The following is a 19,168-nucleotide window of genomic DNA, read 5'->3' on the forward strand; positions in this document are numbered from 1 at the left end:
TTTATTTTTTATAAAAAAAAAAGGGTACACTCTATTCAAATGCTATTTAGAAAACCTGGTAAGTATTGCACCATTTTGTTATATTGCTGGTCACTAGCGGCACTGGTTCCACTGAAACCTGCCAAGCTAATTAAATAATAACATACTGTGCCCCCTTTAAAAACATATCCTCACTTACCACCATGTATATTCTTTTAGCAAAAAGTGTAATTGGCTGTGCTTATCCCAGTACATGCAACCTTTTGCATGGCATTACACTGCCTGCTTTAGTCTGTGTTGTAAAGTGGCCGCATAGAAGGGAGCACTGTACGTACACGCAGGGAAATCAGGAGGTAAAAGTATCAAGCTGAGAGTTTTCCGGCGGGTTTGAAAAACCAATCATTTATTTAGTACATTCTACAAAATGATAGCTAGAATCTGATTGGTTGCTATAGGCAACATCTCCAATTTTTCAAACCCTCCGGAAAACTCTCAGCTTGATACATTTACCCCCAGGTCTTTTACAGCAGAGTAACCAATACCCTTGTATTTTGCCAAATTATTTTACAAGGCATTAATGATAACAAAAGCCTACATTTACTTTAGGAAAGTAAATGGCGACACTAAAAGTAACTGAAAGGTAACCAACCTAAGAGCATACAAGGTGAAAGGTTATAACGACAGATTAACCCTTTCACGGCTAAACAATGAAAAAAAAAAAGCATAATGTACAGGGACTTTTACATTTAAAGAACAATTCATCGCCAACAGCAAGCAGCAGCAATCCTTTCCACTTACATTTTACGCTCTCTCTCTCTCTTTTTTTAATTTTAAAGAAAGTTTTACCGATATAATAGTAAACGTCCTCTCCAAAGAATGTTTATTCTAAGATGGACAGGAAGCTAGATAATAGTCTTCAGACAAGCGGGACAAGTTATAGAGGAAGAACAACAACAAATACTGTCATTATTGCAGTAGCATTTTGTATAGTCCAAGTGAGAAAGGTGATTAGTAGGAACACCTGAATAAATGCATTACTCTACCTGTTTATGTGGATGCACTAACATGCTGACCTGGGCTACAATCAGCCATTTTCATAAAAAATAGAAGCTTCTACTCAGATTATCTGATATCACTGTTATAATATTGGTATATATGAGTTATGTCACTTAAAATCAGTAAGTTCAGATGTCATCACTTCAATGTTCATTAGGAAAATTTATAAGGAATAATTCAAGCAGACTGTGAATTACTACTGATATTAGAAGTCCCCTTGATCACTGTAATCTGTATGAAAGCACTCTACCTACAGCCTCTGACTTTTATATCATCCCAGAACTTCTCTATGACTCATAATGTTCCAATAATTTCCAGTAGGGAATGCATTCACCAATACACTCTATTGGCATACAATGATTACTACTGAACTACTAGTATGGAAAGGAACAATACTGTTGACCTTACATTTATGTACAGGTACGTAATAGTAATAATACATTAACTTTTGCTTTCAGTCACAGAAACAAACCTCTTTTCCAGCATTTGTTAGTCCATGTACGGTGTGGTCATCTACAAGACTGGCCTTCAAGTTAAAATATTTCACCTTCCTGTTGAGGCAGCAGAAAAAATACATGTAATTCTAACATGAAATGAGTAGGGGAGAACTTTGCTACTCTGCACATTTAAAATCCACCTCTTGTAATGAGCAAATGAATGCCACTGGTACATTTGGATTGAACAAATAATGATGTAGTGCTGTGCTGTCCAGTTAGTGCAATTAGTACTATTATAGGCTCTATTATGTGGGATGCTTGGGTCTTATGGTTCTACAAAAAAAAAAAATATTCCATAATTTGGAGCACCATACATAAAATATTCTAAATTAAAATGTAAAAAATACCTATTTTTACTGTACACTAAAACTTACTACTCATTAAATTATTTAAATGGGTTCATTCAAGTAATTATAGGAGGTGGCACCTGGTTATCATGTCCCTCCTTGCAGTGACTGTAGATGGCACCTAGTTATCGTGTCACTCCTTCCACTGACTGTACGAGGTGGCACCTGGTAACCATGTCACTCCTTCCACTGACTGTAGGAGGTGGCACCTGGTAACCATGTCACTCCTTCCACTGAATGTAGGAGGTGGTACCCGGTTATCACGTCACTCCTTCCACTGACTGTACGAGGTGGCACCTGGTAACCATGTCACTCCTTCCACTGACTGTAGGAGGTGGCACCTGGTAAACATGTCACTCCTTCCACTGAATGTAGGAGGTGGTACCCGGTTATCACGTCACTTCTTCCACTGAATGTACAAGGTGGCACCTGGTTATGAGGTCACTCCTGCCACTGACTGTAGGAGGTGGCACCTGGTAACCTTGTCACTCCTTCCACTGACTGTAGGAGGTGGCACCCGGTTATCACGTCACTACTTCCACTGACTTTAGTAGGTGGCACCTGGTAACCATGTCACTCCTTCCACTGACTGTAGGAGGTGGCACCTGGTAACCATGTCACTCCTTCCACTGAATGTAGGAAGTGGCACCCGGTTATCACGTCACTTCTTCCACTGACTTTAGTAGGTGGCACCTGGTAACCATGTCACTCCTTCCACTGACTGCAGGAGGTGGCACCGGGTTATCATGCCACACCTTCCACTGACTGCAGGAGGTGGCACCGAATTATCACTTCACTCCTTGTCACTGGTTCCGACAGTGTTAGCAAGAGCAGAGACCAGAGTCTTCCTTGACTTTCCACTGCATTTCAGCATAAAAAAAATACTACAGATACAAAGAAGTGAAACAGTGGTGTGCAATGAAAATATAATATTAGTGGGGGTGGTTGAGATGTAAACACACACACACACACACACTACAACTAAGTTAAGCAACCAAGAATATATTAAAACTTATAATAGAACTAATATCTACTTCTAGGAACAATAACACAACATAATTTTACCTTCAAATTATGTTATCCACTAACACCTAGGTTCCCAAACTGTGCGCCACAGCTCCCAGGGGTGCCGCGGCGCTGTCACAAGGGTGCCGTGGACTGGAAGAGGGAAAAACAAAAGAATAAAAAAAAAAACAACATACCAATCCGGTGGCACCCGGGACCCAGCATCCTCTTCCCTCCTCGCTTCTCACTAAATGTCGGTCATGAAGTCATCACAGCCGACATATTCAGTGAGAAGCGGCAGGAGAGAGGATGCTGGGTCCCAGGTGCTGCCGGATTGGTACGTTTTTTTTAATTTTGTTTTTTTCTCTTCCTGGCCACGGCGGGATGCAGAGTGAAGATGCAGAGGGGGCACAGCGAGGATGCAGAGGGAAGATGCAGAGGAGGCAGAGCGGATGCAGAGGGGCAGAGCGAAGATGCTGAGGGGGCAGAGCGAAGATGCTGAGGGGGCAGAGCGAGGGTGCAGAGGGGGCACAGCGTGGATGCAGAGGGGACAGAGCGTGAATGCAGAGGGAGCAGAGCGAGGATGCAGAGCTAGGATGCAGAGGGGGCAGAGCTAGGATGCAGAGTTTGTAGTTGCAGAGGGGGCTGAGTGTGTGGATGCAGGGGGCACAGAGTGTGTGGATGCAGGGGGCACAATGTGTGTTAGCTGTAAATTATTCTTTCACAGAAATATAATTTAAAAAAAATATATAAAAATATTAGTTTCCCTTGGATTTATGTGTATTATTTTTGCATAGAACTAAATAAGTATTTCTGTCCTGACCTAAATACTTATTACGTTTTTTTGACTACTTATAAAACGGGACTGCTCGGTAATTATTTTGGAGGGGTGCCTTGAAAAAATTATGGAGACTCTAACTCTAACATTTTCTGCAATATTATTTTCTGTTACTTTTGTTTTGCAAGTTTTTTTTAGACCTTTTAATTATTTCAAAAGTAGATCCCTGCAAATCTGAAACTAGTTCGCTCTACACTGCACTTTGTCATATGCTGCAATTCTATGTATACAATTTTGGATTTGTATCAAAATATTTGCTATTCATGCCATATTACATAAAAAGCACGGAAAGTTAACAGAATAATGCGCTTAACAAATCATAACCCTCGAACATTTTCAACAAAATTAAAACAATTAAAAGAATGAAAAAAATAATCTGTGACTGGCTTACAAGATGGAAAATTAGACTCACTTGTCCTGCAACTGTACTCGGTGACCCCAATTTAGTGATTTCACATAATTTTGGACAGCTTGTGACATTTGCGACCTGGATAGAAATAAGAACAAGATCATGTTTTATAACGACAGGTAATTTAATCTTATGTACATCTATAAAGTACACTCTTTCACCCCAACAGAGGTTAAATACAGTTGGCACATTCCAAAGGGTGTAGCTCTCCATACACAAGTTAGACTGAGTTAGAATGTACTGTAAGGCCTGTGCCACAGGGAGGAGCTGTTACACAAGATTTCTAAACCAGAAAAATACATCTCAAATATCAGCTTCACAACTCATTTACATAATCCCATGTATCTTTCTAGAGGGAAGTTTCTGGCAAACCCCCAAATTACAAGGCACATTCAGAAAATGTGTTTATTTAACAGTGAAGTGGATGTAAATGTGCAATATGTTCAATCGTTTTGAACCATACAGCTGTTAAACTTAATACACTGCTCCCATGTGGTGTGCAATATGTTTAGAGTAGGAGCACAGCAGTGAGAAATAAGAGCACATTACCAGTCATGAGCTGCTGGATGGGGTATACGCCAGCCATATTGAGGGGCATCTTTCAGGGCACCCCCTAGCAGAGCCGCCTGGTGCATCAGTTTTTTGGGAATGCAGCCAACATTTACACATGTCCCTCCAATACCCCATTTGGTTCCTAGAGGAAGAATTACAAAACAAAGGTTACATGAAAATAATACAGTTTATCAAAAACATGTTCTGTCAGTTCCTAGGCACGGGAATTCCATCTGTCAATATACACAAAGTTTTGTAATCTAGAGACTACACTATAATATACATAAAGTGCCTCTATATAAAATAAAGGAGAATGCCTATTTAATGCCGACTAGCTGAATGGCACTATCTAGGAAAAGTTCAAAAAGTTTTCAGAACATAAAAAATTAAATGTAATGTCCAAACTAACATTGATCTTCCGCTGTACAAGGTTACATAGTCAATAAGGTTGAAAGGGGACACAGGTAACCAATTGTTCATAAATTCTAATTGTGTAGTTTTATGGCACATTTATGGCATCACTTGAGCATACCTAGTGAAGGCAGGCTATAATAAATAAATATTTTATATATATATATATATATATATATATATATATATATATATATATATGTATTGATATTTTTACACACATAAAAATGCTTTGGTCACTCAAGTATTAGATTCACTATATGGACAAAAATATTTGACCACACCTGTTAATTATTGAATTGAGGTGTTTCAATCAGACCGGTTGCCAGAGGTGTATAAAATCAAGCACTTAGCCATGCAGTCGCCATTTGCAAATATTTTTCATACAAAATGGGTTGTTCTGAAGAACTCAGTGACTTCAAGCGTGGTACTATGATAGGATGCCACCTTTGCAATAAGACAGATCGTGTAATTCCATCCCTGCTGGATATTCAACGGTAAACTGTAATACCCCATTCATACTGCATCAAAATCCCGGGTTTTTCCCGGGGCGAGCTCAAACGACTCGGGTCTTGCTGCAGTATGAATGGTACAAGTCCAAAATCCCGGGTCTAAAAACCCGGGTCTTCAACCCGGGATTTATCGAGGGGTAATTCCCGGGTCGGACCCGGGTCGCCTGCACTATGAATGGTGCAACCCGGGTTTTTCAACCCGGGTTGCACAGAAAACATGCTGATTGGCTGTCTGCCTGTCTCTGGAGGATGATGTCATCGTTGGAAGCCCGTGGAACATTGTAGAAGCTTTTTAGGAGAGATGGTGGATGGTGTTCTCAACATAAAGCTGAAGCAGAAGTGCTTTTTTAGGGAGAAAATTGCTTTTATTAGTTTACAAAAACAGTGTTTATTTACAGCAATTATGACACACTGGATGGAGGAAGAGGTGCGTGAGCTGCTGAATGTCAGAGGGGAGGAAGAAATTAGAAGGCAAGTGACTGGGACTGTGAAGGATGCCACAGTGTACTACAACATTGCCAAAATACTCACACAACGTGGCATAAAGAGGACACAGCAACAAGTCCTGAACAAATTGAAGTCCCTGAAGAAGCAGTACACTAAAGTCCATGACCACAACAGGCGCAAAAGTGGCGCTGAAAGAATGGATTGGCCCTTTTATGACCAGTGCAATATGGTCTTTGGACATTCTCCTCTGACAAATCCAATTGCACTGTCATCTTCTAGCAATGTGGATGCGGCTATACCAACACCACCAGAGAGCACACAGACAAGCGAGACCGCAACGATAATAATAGAAGATTCTATAGAAGACACCCCAGAACTGGAGTGCTCTGCCACAACAGATGACACCAACATGTCTTGGGAGGAATTGAACGATTCACAGCCATTCCCTGCTGCGCAAGTCGTTACAGAGACTTCGCAAGAAACGCAGCCAGAACCAGTGCCGGTGTCAAAGTCTACGCCAGGTCCCAGTTTACGCTCCAACAGTAAGTATCTTTAATAATCTCACATAATAACCAACCATATATACATACATATATATCTACATAATTGGAAAAAAAAATGAACTGTATAAACAAAAGTCCCAAAAACAGAGAACTATATCAACCGAAATGCAAGCCAAATACCAATAAATATATCTACATAACTTTAAAAAAAATAAAAAAATGTTTGAACATAACTGTCAAAAAAAGAGACGTATATCAACATAAATGCAAACCAAACACCAATGTTTCTACATAACTTTAAAAAGAGAACTATATCAACAAAAAGCCCAAAAGACAAATATAACACACTCCAAAGTATTAAAACATTAACACGCATATGTTGCAGTGCAAAACTACTGAGCAAGAGGGAGGAGGCCTCAAGCACATATCAGCTTACAACACTGCTTTTTTGTTCTGCCACATTATATATTCTAATGTATGTTTTACCGTGTTTTTTCTACGTACAGTTTACAACGTTCCAAAAAAACGCAAAAGGCCCAACAAAATGGACCAAGCAACTAAAACAATGACAACTGTCATGATGGATCAACTGCGGGAGATGGACAGCACCATGAGGGAACACGAGAATACACAACTGCAGCGTTTCATGGACAATGAGCGGGAACTGCAGGACTCTTTCCTCATGCAAATCATGAACATGCAGGAACGCGTGTTACGCGAAAATCGTGAGTGTATTATGGGATTCATGGACAGACTCCTCTCACGGGTGCAGGCACCTCCTTCAAATCCTTATTATTATGACGGACATTATCCTATGTACCAGCGGGTGCAACTCATGTTAGGCAACAATAACCCTCCAAACCAGCCAACTTCGTATGAAAATATATCGAAAGGGCTGAAACCTGAACCTTTAGGGATCCTAATCTAATGCCTGCTTCTAGGCCATGCTGAAGGAAAGCTAACAAGCGAAGGAGGCGAAAGGAGGACGAGTGCTATGTCCTACTTTCACACCATCTAATATAGGCCTTCCAAATCCGGTGATAGATGCGAGATGAAACTGGTTTCCTAGCTTGCATCATTGTTTGAATTACACTGGAAGAAAACCCTCTAGCCCTCCAAAGGCTGGCCTCAACAGCCATGCCGTTAAATTGAGCTGAGGTAAATTCTGGTGATGGAATGGACCTTGAAGAAGAAGGTCGTGACGATACGGAAGGTGGAATCCCGGACCTTCCGCCATAGATATTATTTCTGCGAACCACACACGCCGTGGCCAGAAAGGGGCTACTAGAATTACTGGTAGGGAACCCTGCCGAACTCGTCTGAGGATGCGAGGAAGCATGGGGATTGGAGGAAACAGGTATCCCATCCTGAATTCCCATGACATCGTTATGACGTCCACTGCCGTCGCTAAGGGATCTCTTACCCTTGCGCAGAACCTGTGGACCTTTCTGTTGTGTCTGGAGGCCATGAGGTCTATGTCTGGAAGACCCCCCTGTGAACCAGAGATTGGAAGACTTCCGGGTGAAGAGACCACTCCCCTGACCTCATCCGGTTTCGACTTAGGTAGTCCGCCTCCCAGTTTTCTATTCCTGTAATGAAAACTGCTGATATGGCCGAAACATATAGCTCTGCCCAAACCAATATTTGGGCTGCGATATCCATCGCCGCTGCGCTCCTGGTTCCTCCTTGTCTGTTGACATATGCCACAGCCGTGGCATTGTCGGACTGGATTCTGACCGGGTGGCCCTGAAGAAGGGATTGAGCTCCCTGAAGGGCTAGAAGAATGGCCTTCAATTCCAATACATTTATTGGGAGAGCAGACTCCTGAACCGACCAACATCCCTGTAGCTGGAGGTGCAGGACTACCGCCCCCCAACCTTTAAAGCTGGCGTCCGTCGTGGCTATGATCCACGACCAAGGTGCGAAGGATCTGCCCACATTCAAGTGATCCTGGTACAGCCACCACTGAAGAGATGTTCTCGCCTCCTGGGATAGAGAGATTTTCTGAAGTTCCAGGTGTAGGTGTGAACCTGACCACTTCGACAATAGGTCCCACTGGAAACATCAAGAATGGGCTCGACCGAAAGGAATCGTCTCGAAGGAGGCCACCATCTTTCCTAGAAGTCTCATGCACAAGAGCATTGAGGGTTTGGGGGAAAACAGAACCTGAGTGGTTACCTTCTGAATAGAGGTGACCTTCTCTACTGGGAGAAATATCCTTTGTTTGCTGGTGTCCATATTGAGTCCCAGGAACACCATGCGCTGACAGGGAACCAACTGGGATTTTCTTGAATTTATTAGCCATCCGTGGCCCTCGAGAACCGCTTGGGTGAGGGATAGGTGAAAGCTCAGGCAACTCTCTGTGGAAGCCTTGATGAACAGGTCGTCCAAATAAGGAACGACCTGAACACCCTGCAGGTGAAGACATGCCGCCATCACTGACATATCTTTGTGAAGACTCTTGGCGCTGTTGATAGGCCAAAGGGGAGGGCCCGAAACTGATAATGAACTGATCCGACCGAAAATCTGAGAAGAGACTGATGGTGGATCCAAATGGGAATATGGAGATACGCGTCCTTTATATCTATTGACGCTATGAACTGATCTTTCTCTAGGCCGTTTATTACTGACCTCAGAGATTCCATACGAAATTTGTCCACTCTTAAGTGAACATTGAGGCCCTTTAGATTTAGTATGGGGCGAAAGGAGCCGTCCGGCTTCGAGACTAGGAATAGGTTGGAATAAAAACCTGTTCCTTTCTGGTGATCTGGAACCCTGCAGATGACCCTCTGAGCTAGAAGAGAAGCTACACAATCCTGTATAGCCTGTCTTTTTACTGGATCTCGGGAAACAGGGGCCTGGAATAAACGGCGTGGAGCCGGCCCTGAAAGGTCTATTTTGTACCCCTCTGAAAGAATTCCCTGAATCCAAGGATCTTGGGAAGACGCCACCCACTGTTCGTAAAACAGAGACAGACGTCCCCCTACAGGCGCCCCCTTACCCCTCTGCCTTATGGGAAGAGGCCCCACGAAAGGGCTGACGAAAGGAGCTACCCCTCGGGGCGCGGCTCCTGTTAGCACAAACTGGCAAGGACGTGCTCTTGCGCCCCGTGGCCTGGGAAATAAGGGTATCCAATTCCGGGCCGAACAAACCTGCAGCCGAAAAAGGAATAATTTCAACAGACCTATTTGATTCCGCATCACCTTTCCAGGATTTCAACCAAAGCGTCCTTCTGGCTGAAATGGAGGCCGCCTGAATGGAAGAGGAAACCGCCGAATAGTTCTGGGCCGCTTCATTAAGATACCCCGAAGCCTCCTTTAATTGTAAGGCTAGGGGAAGAAATTCGGAGTCCTGTAAGGCCTCAGCTAGCTGGTCTGCCCCTGCCTCCATGGCTCTAGCCACCCCAGCCGAGGCAAATGTGGGTCTGAAGGCAGAACCCGCAGCCGCAAATATGGATTTGAGCTGGGATTCAACCTTGCGGTCATTGGCGTCCGGAAGGGACGCTGAACCAGGGGCTGGGAGTAAGGTATGCTTTGCCAATCGAGCAATAGGGATATCCACCTTGGGAATACTCTCCCAGCGAACCACTTCTTCTTCCTGTAAGGGATACAGGGAAGAGAACCTCTTGGGGATAGAGAATTTTTTTATCAGGATGTTTCCATGCCCCTTCAGCAATATCTCTAAGTTCCGCGGAAGGGGGAAAACGGCTGGCCTTTCTCTTGGCCTTTTTAAAGAGACTTCTGTCCCTGGGGGTAACATCTTCCGGTTCCGGGAGATCCTACGCCTGTCTTACCGCCAAAACCAAATCGTTAACAAATTGGCCTTTAGACACTTCTTCCTGCTCTGAGGAATGACCTTAGTCAGTGTCCGAATAAATTTCCCCTTCTTCCTCGGACTCCTCCTCAGAATCTGAGAGGGCCAAGAGGGGATTAACATATCTAGGCCTCTTTCTTTTAGCAGGCGGGGTATTAGAGGGGTCAAGCAGCTGGTTAAGCTTGTTCAGCCCTCTGATAAAAGCTGTAGACCATGCCGGTTCTGTAGCAACCAGGGCTGGGTCAGTCTGTAATGAGGATGGTCCCGGCAAACTCAAAGCACTAGAACCTGAGTAAGCCGGGAGGTCTAACTGCGTATTAGCATTACTAGTCACCGAAGTTGCCACAGTAGTCAGCAACTGGTTAGACTGAAGGACCATTTGAGCTAAAGAGCTAACCGACTGTGTAAGGGAGGTTACCCAGGCCGGTTCCACCGACGGTGGGACTGAAAACTGCTGTGTCTGTGCAGTGGAAGCCTCTGCTTTACATGCCGTGCAGAGCGCTAACGGGTCCCTCTGGGCACATAGTAATGTAACATTACATTTAGAACATGTGAAATATTTTGGCATAGGGCCCTTTCCCTTATCTGTCATATTTATAAAGGAAGGCACACCAAGCACACAGACTAAACAAAAATCTAGCTGAATATACAGATAGATAAAAGAGAGAGAGAGGGAGAGAAAAATATGTAATGAACAGAGTAATACCAAGTAATCAACTGATATATTTCTAAAAGTTGTACTTGCAAATAGTAAACACCAAAAATATCTATGGCTAGCAGGAGGCTATAGTGTAAACCTGCTAGCCCAGTATTACAACATCAGATATGTGTGTAATTAAAGGTGATACTTAGCCCAAGGGCCACCAAGGGAAGAAGATCTGACAGCAGTCTGTGTTTTCTCCTCAGCTCTGTTCCTCTTCCCGGGCTTGTGCTGGCGCCAAAAGACCTGGGAAAGACCATCTCGCTCTCTGTAAGGAGAGGGGGAACTCTATGTATTAGCTCCCCCTTCCTATAGTTCTTTTCCATGTTCTTCTCCTCAAAAAACTCCAAAAGAACTTGCATAATCGTGGCAGAGTGGTGGAGACCTCTAGGACAGAGGTCTCCGCAGCGGAAGGTCTCCGACGCCCCCCTCCTATGTCTGAGGGGGGAATCTTGGTTTTGCCCCCTTCTCCTCGGCGCTGCAGCCAAAATTCAAGATGGCCGCCGCCATTTTCATTATCCGATAACCGGCGCTCTATGCCTGTAATGGCAGCGCCGGTTATCGGGGAGGCTATAGGAGTGCAGCGGTCCATTAGACCGCTTGTCACTCCCTTCAATCAGGCACTTTGTACTTCAGTCCCTGTCAGTGAGAACCGCTGGCTCTCAGCTGACAGGGGAATGCCTGCGCTGCCAAGCTGTGAGTGTGTTCTCTATAGTAGAACACACTCCAGCTCTGCCACCTGAAAAAAAAGTAAAAAATAAAAGAAAAAAGAAAATTTCTTAACATTAAACTAAGCACTAAACAAAAAGGCTGCCCAAACTCCAGGGCATCTAAAAAAAACTGGACAGGAAGAGGCAGGGGGATTGTAGAGAGGAGGGGTTTGCCAGCAGTACTAAAATTAACTAGTTAGGTGCCAACTCCCAAGCTCCCCTCCACAACCCATGGTAAGCAGTGTCCCCCAGACCGGATGAAAGAGAACATACAATATGTGAAATAAACATGTTTTTTTTATTTTTACATTTGTGTGGTACATTCAAACAAGTGAGGTCAAATTGGCAGTGAGGGTGGTCCTAATAAGTTCAGCAGAGGTATTGGTGCGCTCTCCTTCAAAAGTACTGGAGTCCACTGGCAGCACTGGCATTTCAGATTCCTGCACATTCCACTCAGGTAGAAATTGCTCTTTTTGTATTTCGCAAATGTTATGTAAAATACAGCAAGCAGCAACCACGTGGGGCACAAGCTTGGTGTCAATGCGCTTCAATAGACAGCGCCAACGTCCTTTCAAGCGCCCAAAAGCATTTTCCACCACCATCCGAGCCGAGCTGAGTGTATGTGTAAACCGGATCTGTTCCTGAGACAGGTGATGTTGCTGAGTGAATCCCTTCATCAGCCAGCGCCTCAAAGGGTAAGCAGCATCCCCAATGATGTGTACCGGTATCTCCACACCATCAACAAACGTAGATTTCTATAAATAAAACATGCAGTTTCACGTCACCATGTTAAAAATATTGGTCAAATAACGCAGTACACTTGGTACTATATGGTGAAAATGCATTTTGCAAGTGTTACATCTGTATATAAAAAGGGGCAGTAAATACATGCAATACTGATAGCAAACAATAGTATATAAGCTTCAATTACAAAAACATCATACAACATTACACCTATATTTACCTCTCTAGGGAACAGCCAGCCATCTTGTCTTTCCTCAGCAATTTGGTAAAGGTCTGAATTTGATAGAACTCTTGCGTCATGGGAATGTCCAGGCCACCCGATGAAAACATCTGTGAAACGAACATAAAAAAATACATATAGCAATGTTTTACAATACGCATTACACATGGCACAGTCACATAAAAAAAACCCATAAAAAATGCTTACCAATAGTTGTGGTCAACCACAGCCTGCAGAATGATGGAATGCCAGCCTTTGCGGTTGTAGTAATCCGCATGGTTGTCTGTGGGGGCAATGATGGGGATGTGTGTCCCGTCTACGGCTCCAGCACACTGTGGAAACCCATGCTTCAGGAATCCTGCATTTGTATCATCCAGGCGCTGACCTTGCGGTATGGAGATGAAGCGATGATACAGGGCTTCCAGCAATGCCGCGGTGACTTCATGCACTAGAGTGCACACCGTGGATATCCCCACTCCAAACAAGCAGGAGATTGTCCGGTATTCTCCAGGGGTAGCATACCACACAACACAATAGAAAGGCGCCTACATGGTGGAATAGGTTTCCCAAAGATAGTGGCCTTCCTGGAAAGTGCTGGGGTAATAAGGTCCAGCACATAGTTAAATGTCCCACGTGACATTCTGAAGTGTTGCATCCATTGCTGTTCCTCAAACGCTTCCACAGTAGACCAGAAAGCTTCTCCGTGGCTACGCTCTCTGGCACGCATGGTTCGGTTACTGGCAGCACTGAATCTCAAAATTGAGGCAATGCTGGCCCTGAGAAACGCTCTCCTCCTGCGCATATACAGACACCGAGTTTTCTTCTGTTGTGCCATAAACTTTGCCTTCCTCCTCCTGAACTGGGACTGTGCAAGAGTGCACAGTGTCAGCAGCTGCAGCAAACTCTCATTTGCTGCATAAAACAGCAAAAAAATACTAGTAAACATGAACTCTGGGCTACACAAAAGTGAGTCGTCGGCCATGATGAAAAGTAATGTGGTAAACAATCACCACCCACTTTTGCATCATCTTTATGCGTCAACAAACCAGTCACCTTTCAATGACATCACCTTTTTTCAGCCAATGAAAAGTGCTCTGGTGATGACTCCCACAAATTGCCAGGGCACAGACTTGTGCAGTATGAATGGGGTCAACCCGGGAAACTCCCGGGTCCGAGGTGCATTATGAATGGTGTTTCTGAGCTGAGACGCTCCGAGACCCTGCAAAAACCCGGGATATTGCAGGGGCGGCAGTATGAAAGTGGTATAAGTGATATTATTAGAAAGTGGAAGCGTTTAGGAACAACAGCAACTCAGTCATGAAGCGGAAGACCATGTAAAATCACAGAGCGGGGTCAATGACTGCTAAGACACATGGGGCTAGATTTACTAAGCTGCGGGTTTGAAAAAGTGGGGATGTTGCCTATAGCAACCAATCAGATTCTAGCTTTCATTTATTTAGTACCTTCTACAAAATGACAGCTAGAATCTGATTGGTTGCTATAGGCAACATCTCCACTTTTTCAAACCCACAGCTTAGTAAATCTAGCCCTTGGTGCGTAAAAGTCGCCAATGCTCTGCTGATTCCATAGCTGAAGAGTTCCGAACTTCCACTGACATTAATATAAGCCCAAAAACTGTGCTTTGGGAGCTTAATAGAATGGGTTTCCATGGCCGAGCAGTTGCATGCAAGCCTCACATCACCAAGACCAATGCCAGGCGTCGGATGGAGTGATGTAAAGTACACAGACACTGGATTGTGGAGCAGTGGAAAAGTGTTCTGTTGAGTGACAAGTCACGCTTCTCTGTTTGGCAGTCAGATGGATGAGTCTGGGTTTGGCAGATGCCGGGAGAATGTTACCTGCCTGACTGCATTATGTCAACTGTGAAGTTTGGTGGAGGAGGGATAATGGTATGGGGCTGTTTTTTAGGGTTTGGGCAAGGCCACTTATCTCCAATGAAGGGCAATTTTAATGCTTCAGCATACCAAGTCATTTTGGACAATTCTATGCTTCCAACTTTGTGGCAACAGTTTGGGGAAGATATTTTTCTATTCCAGCATGACTGTGCCCCAGTGCACAAAACAAGGACTACAAAGACATGGTTTGATGAGTTTGGTGTGGAAGAACTTGACTAGCCTGCACAGAGCCCTGACCGCAACCCCATTGAACACCTTGGGGATGAACTGGAACGGAGATTGCGAGCCAGACCTTCTCGTCCAACATCAGTGCCTGACCTCATAAATGCTCTACAGAATGAATGGACACAAATTCCCACAGAAACACTCCAACATCTTGTAGAAAGCCTTCCAAGAAGCTGTTACCGCTGCAAAAGGCGGACCAAATCCATATTAAAGTATATGTGTTTGAATACAGTGTCATTACAGTCCCTGTTGGTGTAAAGGTCAAGTGTTCAAATACTTTTGTCCATATAGTGTATATTCTAGCGTAGTACACAAAGTTAAATCTGGGTTTTACATCAAATGGTCATACCTTTGGGGGATGGATCCACATAATCAAACACTGCAACTCGTTTTCCAAGCTGGGCAGCTGTGAATAAACACAGAAAATGTGTTGGTTGCAGAAAATATGTGAACTAAGACAAATGAATAGCTAGCTAGATGTGGCATTCCCTTCATGCAAACATTCCATCCTAGACAGCATTAAACAATTTAGTCTCATCAAAAACCGATCTAGTTGCAGGAATGAGACCAAAGTAAGAACAGTGGCACTGGCACAATTAGTTATATTATACAGAACATTCTGCTAGAAACAACTGCATATTACTGCAGTATAAAATAATACAATTATTATATGGAATCAGCAAGACATGTAAAAATTAAGTCTTATTTAAAAAAAACTTTTAAAAATAGTTTTGAATATAGCCACAACACACCAGGCGCACTTTGATTCCGATCTTCTCTGGTCTGTGGAAGTCTGTCCAATAACAATAAGGAGGAGTCTAAATTAATTCAAAGCAAGCTATGACATTTATCTAGCAGCATGCATGATGCACAAAACATGGTTTGGGAACAATAGATATTTCCCTTGAACCACCTAGCAAATTAATTCTATCTGCGCAACCTAATCTGAGAAAATTTGTGAACATTCATCTCCTTTATAACTTGAAAGGGACATTATAATGTACATCTGTAGTTAAGGGCAGAAAATAAAACCCTATCTAAAAGATAAGTAATTCCTACTAATTCTACTGGACATTGCTTATCACTATTTGCTACTCCAAACTCTGGAGAGCACTGGACTTTTATTTCATCCTAGGTCTCTCATTAGTCCTTCCATGTCTCTGTCTCTCGTATCTATCTATCTATCTATCATACATCTTTTCTTGTTCAAAGACAATTGGGTCTTGGTATGATATAGAACACTCTGAAATCCTCCCATGTTCCCTTGCAGGCTATCAACACAGATAATACAGACATTGTTCATTGTTTTATACAATATAACAATCACTTTAGAATTCCAATCAAGCTAGCTGGTTAAGAGCATACATGCCAACTCTCCCGGAAAGTCCAGGAGACTCCCGAAATTCGGGTCAGTCTCCCGGGCTTCCGGGCAAGCTGGCATTTCTCCCGCATCCCAATCTCACACCGAGAATCGCGTCATTTGACGCGATTCACGGTGAATCATGCCATTTTGGAGCGCGGGAGGGGGCGGGACTAGGCCAATCGCGCCATTTTGGCCCCGCGAAAACGTAATTGCTGCCGCTGGGGGCGGGGCCAAAATGGCGCGATTGGCCTAGTCCCGCCCCCTCCCGCCCTCCAAAATGACGCGATTGGCCTCGTCCCACCCCCTCCTGCCCTCCAGTCACGCCCCCTCTCCCGGAAACAAGTTTCCGGGAGTTGGTAAGTATGGTTAAGAGTGATTTTCTATTCCAACCAGTAATCCATCCCTCATATTCAAGTGCTGCAATTATTTATCTTGGAAACATCTCTTGCATTTAAATTTTACTCAAACACTTGTTCATGTTCTTATCATATCCCATTAAAATTACTAACATCCACCTCTGTGCCAGTCGGCTGAACAGCTCGGCTACACTCCATTCTAGCCATAGCTTACAAAGACCCCTAAAAAGTTTCATCCGGTTAAAGTACAACCCCTCTCTAATTTATAAGTACTGTCCCAAATACAAACTGTGCACATCACAACCTACTCCTCTCTCCCTCTTGGATCACCTCTTAACTACTAGTTTCATTCACCTGACTCTTTAATACTCACATCCGTCACAATTTCACATTCATTCCGATATCTGTGTTCTGTGTCACAGGTTTGACAAACCTTGTTTCAAACCTCCTTTTATTTTAGATTGAAAGTGATTTAATGCAAGGTCCTCATTCCTATTATGATGGTTATAATAATCTGTACGTAGTAGTTTCTCAGTTGGATAATCTGATATAATTATTAAATAATAATATATCTTTATTTGGTAGATAACGTTATATTTATTATATATTGATTATTATCTTTCGTCTATGCCTATTGCCTTAGTACCCTGTTATTGAAACAGGAGCATGAAACATGGATTGTTCGCAATGCATGAACCTTACTTCTCAATCCACAGAAGGTTGTAGTAAGCTATGTAAGCTCAATGCGCCGCAAGAATGCAGTTGAAATTGATATGATTATGATTTGGCAAGTTGAGAAATGTGTAGGGGGGTAAGCACTATTTTCCAGCCACACAGAGGCTGTGGCGCATACCAGAAAAGATCCAAGCGCAGAACATTGGATATGTGTGACTAAAATGGACTGGCCAGTGGGTCTCCTGCTTCACACTGCTCTCTAATTTCTTTAGCTGATTGAGCAGTATGGACCTCATTTAGAGTGGGTTGCAAAGTCCGTTTTAGGCACAGGGAACAAAAAAAACACTATCACGCATGTGCAGCAAGCACCATATCCGCCTGCATCTTGGAAGCAATTAACACTTACGACAGCTTGCGGCTCACTACGAGAGAATGGGCGGAACGTGGAATTGTGAAGGCGTGACCATGTAAGTAAATCCTAGTCGCAGTGAGACGCAGACGCAACACACGTCAAAACAGGGCTAAATCTGTGCGTCAGGAATTAGGTGGCGCAAGCGGTTAGCTAGCTGCAGGAACAGCTCGCAGCTCAGTAGGGTATTACGAGTGGGACGCAACTGGGGTTGCTTGCCACTAGTAATACCCTACCAAGCTGCAGTACACTCCCACTCCTACACTTCTTAGACGGACTTTGCGTCCGACTCTAAATGAGGTCCTATATGTTCATTAGCTAAGAAGTAATATGGAAACAGTTAAAGATTCTGTGCAAATTGCCAGTAGGTGAGAGGAATAAACCTTAATGAATACTTTATACAGGCCCAAAATGGCTATTGTCCCTGTAGAGATCTCTTCATACATATGTAATAGACAACATTAATAAAATTATAGATTTCTTTTTGTTAGTTAATAAACTACATGGTATTCAGAAATACTGTTTTGTCCGGGTTGCCAAATTTATTCAAACACTTTTAAAGTCACAGTGTAGTCGTACCTTCTTTGGCGCATGCAAGACCACCAGAGCCTCCACCAATCACCAGCAAATCATAATCATAATGTTGAACTGTGAACAAAAACAGGCAGTTTATACAGAGTGAAATTATTTTTGCAAAATGACCTATCCAATGCATAACCCTCAAAATGACCACATCTCTGTCTATGCACAAACACAGGACATTTATTAACAGTCATTTTCTGCAGTCTCCTACCAAAGCAACCATAGAGTGCCGCTGTCAGTCACACAAACAGCAATATGTTGCAGCTCCAGCCATTCCACTCTATGCCTTTCATTTGCATGTTCTCCCACTGGCAAGCAACGGCAATGACTAAATCACCCACTTGTGTGCACTGCTAACCATACTGCCAACAGCCTTCTGCCAATAATTCTCTCATATGCCGCACAAACTATTGCATGTTTTTTTTTCTTACACTTCCCTACACACTAACCGAAACTTTCAAAGGCCTATTTTTACTTTTCTTCTATTTTTTACTTAAGTTTCCATGCTATTTAGAAATTACCAATAATTGGCTGGCCACAGATGTAGCGAAATTGGTACACATATTTTAAAATTGGACCAATCTCACCATATTGAAGGCCCAAAACAATTTTGGGGAATGCCCACAAATGTGGATGTAGAATGCTGTTAACCTGAGGTGCTGTCATCAACTTAATACACTAAAAAGCACCTATGACAGCAAATGGCTGGATAAGTCCAATTCGCCCACCCAAGTGTGGGTGGTCAATCTGGAAAAGGATCCGGGCACTTGTACTTAGGCAAACTGATAGGATCAGCTAGTGGGTGGCAAGCATTTGTTTCAATAGAAGTGAATAAAGTTATCTATGTGATTCCGCACTAAAATTAGGAATCTCAGAAATAACCATTAAGGGAATACCTG

General features: G+C 43.3%; 3 protein-coding genes across 6 annotated transcripts in view; 1 reads left to right on the top strand and 2 right to left on the bottom strand.

The window, feature by feature from the left end:
- The window catches only part of TXNRD2 (thioredoxin reductase 2), an 89,925-nt gene that overhangs the window by 60,569 nt on the left and 10,188 nt on the right, over positions 1–19,168 (bottom strand). For 2 of the 4 annotated variants that reach the window (XM_075216672.1, XM_075216661.1), the window contains exons 2-7: positions 18,267–18,335; positions 15,637–15,677; positions 15,234–15,290; positions 4,681–4,825; positions 4,135–4,209; positions 1,508–1,586 (exon numbers count right to left, since the gene is read on the bottom strand). In XM_075216672.1, the coding sequence (XP_075072773.1) occupies positions 1,508–1,586; positions 4,135–4,209; positions 4,681–4,825; positions 15,234–15,290; positions 15,637–15,677; positions 18,267–18,280 (411 nt within the window). In that variant the 5' untranslated portion in view covers positions 18,281–18,335. The remainder of the gene's footprint in view (positions 1–1,507; positions 1,587–4,134; positions 4,210–4,680; positions 4,826–15,233; positions 15,291–15,636; positions 15,678–18,266; positions 18,336–19,168) is intronic. The other 2 variants (XR_012693370.1, XM_075216645.1) reach the window with 1 other exon arrangement.
- Positions 1–19,168, bottom strand: part of ARVCF (ARVCF delta catenin family member) — an 803,654-nt gene that overhangs the window by 46,260 nt on the left and 738,226 nt on the right. The window lies entirely within an intron of this gene.
- Positions 5,681–7,484, top strand: LOC142109724 (uncharacterized). Its single transcript, XM_075193735.1, has 2 exons — positions 5,681–6,595; positions 7,063–7,484. Exons 1-2 carry the CDS (start codon positions 5,908–5,910, stop codon positions 7,482–7,484), a joined length of 1,110 nt encoding a protein of 369 aa, XP_075049836.1. The 5' UTR covers positions 5,681–5,907.

The sequence above is a fragment of the Mixophyes fleayi genome, chromosome 1, assembly GCF_038048845.1.
Source record: "Mixophyes fleayi isolate aMixFle1 chromosome 1, aMixFle1.hap1, whole genome shotgun sequence".
NCBI lineage: Eukaryota > Metazoa > Chordata > Amphibia > Anura > Limnodynastidae > Mixophyes > Mixophyes fleayi.

Excerpts from the sequence above, each read along its gene's own strand:
- LOC142109724 (XM_075193735.1), top strand. The coding sequence starts at position 5,908 with ATGGTGGATGGTGTTCTCAACATAAAGCTGAAGCAGAAGTGCTTTTTT. Across the intron at positions 6,596-7,062 it reads TCCCAGTTTACGCTCCAACA|TTTACAACGTTCCAAAAAAA; the intron begins GTAAGTATCTTT and ends TTCTACGTACAG.